The sequence below is a fragment of the Brienomyrus brachyistius genome, chromosome 1 (genome assembly GCF_023856365.1).
Source record: "Brienomyrus brachyistius isolate T26 chromosome 1, BBRACH_0.4, whole genome shotgun sequence".
NCBI lineage: Eukaryota > Metazoa > Chordata > Actinopteri > Osteoglossiformes > Mormyridae > Brienomyrus > Brienomyrus brachyistius.
In genome coordinates, this window is record NC_064533.1 from 28,299,684 (window position 1) to 28,309,544 (window position 9,861).

Here is a 9,861-nt window from a genome sequence, read left to right on the forward strand (position 1 = left end):
CGTTGGTTTGCAGCCACAAGGTAGCTACTCACAAATTAGACAAACAAAACTAAATTCCGTTAGATCAGAAAAGAAGTTTAAAAGAGATAATATGTGCAATTAGTCGTCTTTTATATATCCCATAGAAACTACTCTAGTGCAATAATGCAGCACTGTACTGGGACTTGTCATTAAATAGAGGGTTTTGTGGGTGTCGATGTCAGCGGCCCAGCCAAGATGCAGTAACCAGTGTCAAATCCCTCAGCCAGGTAGCTCTTACAGGTAAGAGTCACGTTACCTGTCTGAAGTCGGATAAAGTCTGTTCACCCTGTTTCCTTGCCATTGAAACTCAGGTAAGGGTTTAAATGGCACGGACAGGTTGGTGTCCCATACGCAGATGTGTATTAGATATCCAGTAGAGTCCATGGTGTAGGGGACAGACAACACAAGTCGCTAACAGATGAGGAGCAGCCATGAAACAGCTGGAAGAGAATAAGTGCAGCTGGAAATGTGGCTCCAAGTGAGTCTGTGGGAAGGACATCAACCGTGTTTCCTGTTCCTTCACAAAGAGTGGATCACTGCCAAGAGGTAACACAACTCCGTTTTTCATATTATAAATCTGATTTAGTTATATACATGTAACCACATAATACAGTCTGTTTTTAACAGAAGATAGGTGCTGAAACCTGTAACACAATGCTTGCAGAGCTGACATATATAATTTTATTTGCACTTAAACGTTGTTGCACTTTATATGAGATAATGTCTGTGTAGAAAATATTTTTGTCTATAAAATTACTGATCATAAAAAGCCAGGCCTTCAGAGATTTCTTAATTTAATGAAATTATATTATACCTTCGGCTATAAATATTTTAAATGAGATGAAGTGTACTCTTGGGTGCTGGATTGCCTGTGGCTTAATAATCGCAGAGTTGGGGTGTAAATCATTGGCCCCAAGGTAATTCAATTTGATTATGATCATTTAATAATTCAGTTAATCAATTATTTGATTATTTTGATAAGCAAATCTAAATTCATACCTTTTTTTTTAATTCACTCAAAAAACACCCACAAATATAACCATAATATCGTATAATTGGGCTCCGCCTGGGTCGCATGTGTGTGGAGTTTGCATGTTCTCCCCATGTCGTCGTGGGGTTTCCTCCGGGTACTCCGGTTTCCCCCCACAGTCCAAAAACATGCTGAGGCTAATTGGACTTGCTAAATTGCCCGTAGGTGTGCATGTGAGAGTGAATGGTGTGTGAGTGTGCCCTGCGATGGGCTGGCCCCCCATCCTGGATTGTTCCCTGCCTCGTGCCCATTGCTTCTGGGATAGGCTCTGGACCCCCCGCGACCCAGTAAGATAAGCGGTTTGGAAAATGGATGGATGGATATTGTCCATTTTTAAGGCTAGCATTACTTTTTTCTTAGCTAGCTAGTTAGCTACCACTGAGTTTTTACCATAGCTACTATAGCTAGCAAGAAGAATGACTTTCTGTGCTGCAAAAGAGGGCCAGTTCCCAAAAGCGTCATAGCTGAAGGATTATCTTAACCAACAGAGAAAGGGTTCTGTGCTACAAAACAGGGGTGAGTTTATCAAAAGAGTCATAGTGCAAAGATCATCAAGTAGTGCTTCCTTTATGAATATTAATGAAGCTTCCCCTGTAATTTTTTCAGAAATGTGCATGATGTCACTGCGACTTTGCGTATCTTCCTGCACGCGCAAAAGCACAAAAGCACACAACCCTGAAATAGTAGTATCCCCGCCCCCCCCAAAAAAATCATGCATTGATGCAGTTCAATCACAACCTTAGTAATCCTTTTATCACGATGCATCAATGCATCTCTACAGCCCTACCACAGACCCACAAAACGATAGTGGAGGTTGCTCATTCTTAACAGGTTCGGCATTGTACAAGTTCTGGATATATGGTTAGAACATGACAAGTTTGCAGTGTTGTACATTATGAATAGTTCCATAATTGTAATATAATGTAGTTAAATGCCAGACAATGTTTGATGTCGCATTAATGATTATTACTTTTATTTTCAGGTCAGCCTTTCACAGTCTGCGAGATTTCTCTCCGTTAGCATGCCTCAAATGCATTCATGATCCTCCTCTCTTAGAGACTTCAACATGCCAGTAGAGTCAATCAAGATATGTTTTGACAAACATATTTCTCCTTTTCATTCAAAAGGATGGATTTTACATGGTGGCAATGGAAAGCAAGATCATCTTCTACCACTAAGGAAGGTGGCGATGCCAGATGATAGTTTCAGCTCAGTTCTCCATAACTGTTGTGGTATCTCGTCCAACTGAATCCAAACTGTGGCTACTTGAAATGATGAGGCAGATGTTGGAGGATGTCACAGATGGCTTTGGCATGGAAGAACTGGAGTGTAAGATCTGCTTTTGCATCTACACCCTGGGAAGCCGCCGGCCTAAGGTGCTGGACTGCTGTCACCGACTTTGCACCAAATGCTTGACTAAGATACTTGATATGGCAGAGGAACGGTCCATCACCTGCCCCTTCTGCCGCTACCCCACCACCTTGCCAGAGGAAGCTGTGAGAGGCCTCCCAGATGACTGCAACCTGGTGGCAGCCCTGACCATTCTGAGACGCGATAGACGGAACCTCAGCCAGAACTCCACCGCTGAGCTCCTCCTCAGCCCCAGGCATCTCGGCTCACGGGTTAACACTCCCACTTCCTACAACTCCTCCAACTGCCTGGTCATCACTATGATAGAGAATACCCAAGAGCCAGCAAGCCCCCATCCCAATCCACTAACCCCTAACCCAGAGTACAGCTCTCCCAGTCCCGAGTCTACAACCACTGTCTACCAACGCAGGTCCACGTTGGACTGGACTTCCATCATCTGCCAAACCTCAGCCAAGGCACTGGTCTGGCTGTTTGGCCTGTTCTACATCAGCTCCCTTCCTCTAGGGGTCTACCTGCTCATAGTGCAGGAGACAATGCTGGGGATCCTTTTGGTCAGCTTAGTGCCTACAAGCCTGGTGACCTTCATGGTTTATGGTCTTTGCCAGGACTTGTGTCAGAAGTTCTGGCACTGCATATCATCCTAACACCATACAATAAATATGTGTATGACAGAGTGACTATTCGGAATTAGGGACTTGGTGACCAGTAGAGGGTTATCACCAAGGACGTAGCTTTGGTTTGAACATTGGGGGGTTTGAGGTCTCCACCCATTTAGAGTGAGACATTATTATTGTGGGCTTTGTATTAGCTGGTTTTGATTATTGCGGGAGTTGAAAGCCCCACTGCAACTTACGCCAATTGTAATCACCACACGGTGACTATGACACAGCCTAGACGTCATGTCAAGATTGGGAGGCTGTGCCTTTGATCTGAAAGTTTCTGGTTCAAACCCCCAAGCTGACATATTGGTTTCACCAAAGGACCCCAGAAAAAGGTCCTTAACTCCGAATTGCTGCAAGATCAGGCTGACTTTGCCTTCTCATTAGTAACTTGGATAAAAGATTTATGATTATATTAAAACCCCATTACAAATTATATTTTTGTATTTCCGATTTTTTTAATTTTTGTGATTTTGTGAAAATATCTTTTTACAAAGCCAAAATATTTAAAAACCTACTCATTATACTTCCCTCTTTTGTATTAATGAATTCCCAAAACATGTCCTGTCATACATTCATAATGAAATGCTATATATATATATAGCGATCAGACATAACATGAAAACCACTGACAGGTGAAGTGAATATCATTATCTTGTTACAATGGCACCTGTCAAGGCTGCCATTATATATTAGTCAAGTGAACAGTCAGTTCTTGAAGTTGATGGGTTAGAAGTAGGAAAAAGGCAGCATAAGGATCTGAGCGACTTTGACAAGGGCTGAATTGTGATGGCTAGAAGACAGGGTCAGAGCATCTCCAAAATGACAGGGCTTGTGTGATGTGCCCAGTATGCAGTGGTCAGTACCTACCAAAATCAGGCCATGAATGCCAACCAGTGAACCAGTGGCAGGGTTATAGGCACCCAAGGCTCATTGATGCTCATGGGGGGTGAAGGCTACCCCGTCTGGTCCGATCCCACAGGAGAGCTACTGTAACACAAATTGTTGAAAAAGTTAATGCTGGTTATGATAGAAAGGTGTCAGAACACACAGTGCATCACAGCTTGCTGCCTATGGAGCTGCATAGCCGGAGACCGGTCAGAGGGCCCATGCTGACGCTTGTCTACCGCCGAAAGCTCCTGCAATGCTATGCACCTATACTGGGAATGTAAGCATCAGAACGGGACCATGGAACAATGGAAGGTGGTCTGGTCTGATGTTGCATCATGTGGATGGCCAAGTGCATCATTTACCTGGCGAAGCGATGGCATCAGAATGCACTGTGGAAAGAAGGCAAGCTGGCGGAGGCTGTCTGATGCTCTGGACAATGTTTTGCTGGGAAATCTTGGGTCCTGGCATTCACGTGGGTGCTACTTTGAATATACCCCTTCATAGCAATGGTATTCCCCTGTGGTAGTGGTGCTTTTAAACAGGTTAATGCTCTCTGCCACACTGCAGAAATTGTTCTAGAATGGATAGAGGGGCATGAAAAAGAGTTCAAGGTGTTGACTTGGTTTCTAAATTATGCAGATCTGATCACACAGGTGTGGGATATGCTGCACAAACAAGTCCGATCCATGGAGGCCCCACCTCACAACTTCCAGGACTTAAAGGATCTGCTGCTAAAGACGTAGTGCCAGAATCCACAGGACACCTTCAGAGGTCTTGAGGAGTCCATGCCTCAGTGGGTCAGAGCTGTTTTGGCGGCAGGAGGGGGATCTACACAATGTCAGGTAGGTGGTTTTAATATTATGGCTGATTGGTGTATATGTTCGATGCTATAAGCACTTATAACGCAAATCATACTGCTGAACTGTTATGTCTATTTGTGACTGTGTGCTACTGTGTATTTTACTGGGCTAGGCCAATGTCTAATCTACCAATGAACAAAAAATATAAATGAAACATTTCATATTAAACATAGGTGTGTATATATATATGGATATATATATATATACATATATATATATATATATATATATATATATATATATATATATATATATATATCCATATCTATATACAGTGGGGCAAAAAAGTATTTGGTCAGCCACCGATTGTGCAAGTTCTCCCACTGAAAATGATGGCAGAGGTCAGTAATTTTCATCATAGGTACACTTCAACTGTGAGAGACAGAATGTGAAAAAAAAATCCATGAATTCACATGGTAGGATTTTTAAAGAATTTATTTGTAAATTAGGGTGGAATATAAGTATTTTGGTATTTCGGTGGCTGACCAAATACTTTTTTGCCCCACTGTATATCTTATATCCATATCTATATATATCCATCCATCCATCCATTTTCCAAACCACTTATCCTACTGGGTCGCGGGGGGTCCGGAGCCTATCCCGGAAGCAATGGGCACGAGGCAGGGAACAACCCAGGAATAGGGGCCAGCCCATCGCAGGGCACACTCACACACCATTCACTCACGCATGCACTCCTACTATTTAGCACGTCCAATTAGCCTCAGCATGTTTTTGGACTGTAGGGGGAAACCGGAGTACCCGGAGGAAACCCCACGACGACATGGGGAGAACATGCAAACTCCGCACACATGTGACCCAGGCGGAGACTCGAACCCGGGTCCCAGAGGTGTGAGGCAATATGTGTGTGTATATATATATATATATATATATATATATATATATGTTAAAGCTATATTTATACAAATATAATAATACCAACATTAAATATGAATATAGCTGCTTTCATCCATCCATCCATTTTCCAAACCGCTTATCCTATTGGGTCGCGGGGGGTCCGGAGCCTATCCCGGAAGCAATGGGCACGAGGCAGGGAACAACCCAGGATGGGGGGCCAGCCCATCGCAGGGCACACTCACACACCATTCACTCACACATGCACACCTACGGGCAATTCAGCAACTCCAATTAGCCTCAGCATGTTTTTGGACTGTGGGGGGAAACCGGAGTACCCGGAGGAAACCCCACGACGACACGGGGAGAACATGCAAACTCCGCACACATGTGACCCAGGCGGAGACTCGAACCCGGGTCCCAGAGGTGTGAGGCGACAGTGCTAACCACTGCACCACCATGCCGCCCCCTAGCTGCTTTCAATTCAATTTTATAATTTCAATTAAAAATGCCAAAAGTATTTTTTTTGGTTACTTATAGTTAAGGTTAGGGTTGGGTAGGGGTTAAGGTTGGGATTACGGTTTTGTCCATAGAAATGAAGATATAAGTACAGGTCTTTCTGAATGTGTGTGTGTGTGTGTGTGCGTGTGTGTGTGTGTGTGTGCGTGTGTGTGTGTGTGTGTGTGTGTGTGTGTGTGTGTATTCTTTGGAAATGTTTACTAGTATTTGTATTGAAACTAATGTGAAATCAGGGACAACTGATGACTACAAAGCACTAAATACTAAAACGTCTCAGTATTTCCTGCTTACCAATAACTCCACAGAATATCTACAACAGAGACATTGTAGAAATATTTATGCTCGGTTTTTGTTTGTGTGACTTATCCTGTTGGGAGCCACTTTCATAAATGTAACGTGATTTATAGTGTCGCGGAATTGAGGTGGCGTCTAACATCTGCCGGGGCTGCTCTCCTCCAGCTGCTGCAGGTGGCTGCTTTTCGAACCCTTGGCCACACATTCATCTCCTGCAGCACGTTGGACAGCACAAGTGATTTGTGGGGGAGCAGCAGGGAAGAGAACTAGAGGAGCAGATGCCAGATGGATTTTGATTTCAGGCAAGCTGGCAACTGAGTATAAAACAGCACTGGACACAGCTAAAAAGCGGAGGAAATCAAATAAGAGAAAAGGGTGTCTCTTGTGAGGTTTCATTACAAATATAAGACTGTCTGTTCACTTCAATAACATAAACGTTCAATAATGTGTGCTTTCAATACCTTATACAATGCTCTTGGCACACTGCCAGCTACACCTTGGCTTTAGATTCGAAGAAAACCCGATTTTTCATGTTCATGTTTATTTCAAATTATTTTCATATCATAGAGATTTTCAAAATGAAGTTTTGAAATGATACTCACTGACTAAAAAACCCCAAAGATCTCCCACTCCCAGGTAAATGAACCCAAGATCTTTAAATAGTCAGTGTTTTCATCTAAAGTTCATAACGAAGTACCAGTTTTACATAATTTATGTGACATGATGTGAACACAGAGAGGACAGAACTTTGTATAAATGTGTCATTCGTTGAAATTATTTGCGATGATTTGATCATTTGCTGTTCTAAAATTATACTAGAAGAAAATAAAATGTATTATTTTACAGAATGGCTCGGTAATCAGCCAACACATCTATGAGGCAGATATTTACAGTGGCAATTTTATGCCATGAATTTTATTCATAGAGCAGCAGGTTTTGATTTGACACGCTCCTGAGATATTAGTTTCCCATTCCAGGAAGCTAATGCTTGGTAAAAGTGTGGAATAACAATTAGTAAATGAAATAGTAAGCAGAGAAGCCTGTTTCAGGTTACACTGTGTAGAGCCATGAATGTTTTAAACAGCTGAGACCATGCCAGATTAGAATTTTAAGTAAGGTCCTATAGAAGAACCTTGTCTGGAACTGACTGTTACCTGGGATTCTTTAGGATTTCATGTACTATATACATTTAGTGTCAATACTGTAGACATTTTTTTCATTTGATCTCACGTTAAATATTAAACGACGTTTAGCATTCCTAAATACGAATATGTCTAAAAGCAATCGCTTATACATTACCAAAACAGCAAGATACTGAATGCAAAATCAGTGTTATAGAAGGAAATATCACACGTCTTCACTCCATTCATTTTACAGTGGGCTTCCATCTCCCTATTCTGATGCACAGACTTACAAAGTTTGATATGGAAAAGCAGAAACTGACAATAGTATGAGATTTAGGACCCAAGAGATACAGACTGAAATATGAGTTGAGCTTTCTGGTGATTAATGTATACATTTTAAATTTTTATTTCTGTATCATGTGGTGTATATGGATAATATTCTTAGGTTTGTGCCCTCAGTGTGAATTATAATATAGTTTTAATAGCAAACCACATTACAATGCTGTCTTGAAAATATCATATACACAGTAAGGTTATGCTCCAAGTATCACATGGGCCAGATAGATGCCCCCTGGTGGACATCATTCAGCACTTTACAGCAGCATCCTGATTTGGAGTTTTATTTCAAGCTGTTGTTTTTACGGTGCTGTTTGATAATGACTGATAATCACTGCCCTAGTCCTACAGATACATGTAAGTATCACTGCAGTTTTATCCCAGAAATCTGCCATCACCTGACCTCAGAGTCTACAACATCACATCAGAGTTCTAGAACCTCACTTTCATTCTGTGTCTTCCTCTTAGGTAGTCAAATAACTTTTTCAGTGCAACGGTCTAACACACATGTGCAATATTCCACTTTTTGTGTACAATATACTGTCTTAATATTATTTCTGTGAAATAATTCACTCATCCGCCCAGGTCATGTACTCTGTACCCTGTATCTGCATCTGTACACAGTGTGTATCCACTTACTCTGTCCTGCAATTAGTGTGTTTGCTGCTTTTATTTATTTTTATATTATATATATATTTTTTATTGTCTCTTCTCATCTGTCTCTATCTATCTATCTATCTATCTATCTATCTATCTATCTATCTATCTATCTATCTATCTATCTATCTATCTATCTATCTATCTATCTGAACCACCTTCCTGTGTTACCATTATGACACACAGTACTGTGTGGAAGTCTTAGGCAGCCAAAGAAAAAGATGTTTAAATGATCTTTATGTTGGTGTAAAACTTCAATATTATGCCTGTCAAAGTGTGTCAGCTTAGCCATTTGAAAACCTCTCCTAACGTCACCCCAGCATTTGCAGCAGCCATCCAGCACATCCATGTATTTTTTGACCTGGCCACTAGCACACCTCTTATAGCTAATCAATATCTGACTGACTTTTTTAACTAATTAAATTAATTAAGTGAAATTCACCAAATACATGGAACAGCTGAGGTGCCCCTGAGGGGAGGTTTGGGAACTGAACCGGTGTTCATCTAGCCATCCAACTAGATATCAGGAACATTTTGGAGAACAGAAGAAAGTCTTCTAGTTTTTATTGTGTTATTCTTAATTTGCACATGTTCTAATGCTATATGGTGTTTTTGTTCTTGTGCTAAAGTGCACTTACAGTACTAACCGGATAAACAGCTTTAAAACCTTTCTTTTGACAGCTTCAGACTTCAGCACAGTAACGTATATATAGGATGCTCTCTGCTAGCTATGTGATGTCTGCACAGACCTTGCTTAACAAGACAAGTGACAAATCCCGGCTAGTGATGTTCATATTTTAGCGTGAAACCCGCTTCATGCTCGTATCCCCGAAAACAGAAAAATGGTTTTCAGAAAAAAAATCCACCACGTTTCCTTTCTCTGTGATATATTAGGCATTTATAGCCATTTCCAATCAGTTTAATGTACGCTGCTGTACGGACAGCATGCTGCATTGAGGTCAGCTGAGAATATGGGTTCAAACAGACACAAAAAACACTTTGAATACCCCATATGAAATTGTACCTAGTTTTTCAGTAAAACTATAGATCTTCTAAAGAAAAAAAAATATTAGAAATACCACAAAAAAAAAAAAAAAATTCTGCACCCAGAAAATTACAATCATGTTCACATTGACATTCAGCCGTTACTACACCTCAGGAACCAAAAACTGTTAAGATAGTGAAAGCACTCTAGAACTTCCTATTACACTCCATTGCCAGGCACTGATTGGCTGTTCTATAATGTA

At 41.3% G+C, this 9,861-nt stretch overlaps 1 protein-coding gene across 1 annotated transcript; it reads left to right on the forward strand.

Annotated features, from left to right (window-relative positions):
* The first annotated feature begins 470 nt into the window (after positions 1 to 470).
* LOC125748694 (E3 ubiquitin-protein ligase RNF182-like) lies at positions 471 to 3,271 on the forward strand. The gene is made up of 2 exons (XM_049025172.1): positions 471 to 567; positions 2,179 to 3,271. The coding sequence occupies exon 2, from the start codon at positions 2,248 to 2,250 to the stop codon at positions 3,064 to 3,066; it is 819 nt and encodes a 272-aa protein (XP_048881129.1). The 5' UTR covers positions 471 to 567; positions 2,179 to 2,247; the 3' UTR covers positions 3,067 to 3,271.
* The last annotated feature ends 6,590 nt before the right edge of the window (positions 3,272 to 9,861 follow it).

Bases quoted from the DNA above. Each gene is read 5' to 3' on its own strand.
- LOC125748694 (XM_049025172.1), top strand. From the start codon at position 2,248: ATGATAGTTTCAGCTCAGTTCTCCATAACTGTTGTGGTATCTCGTCCA.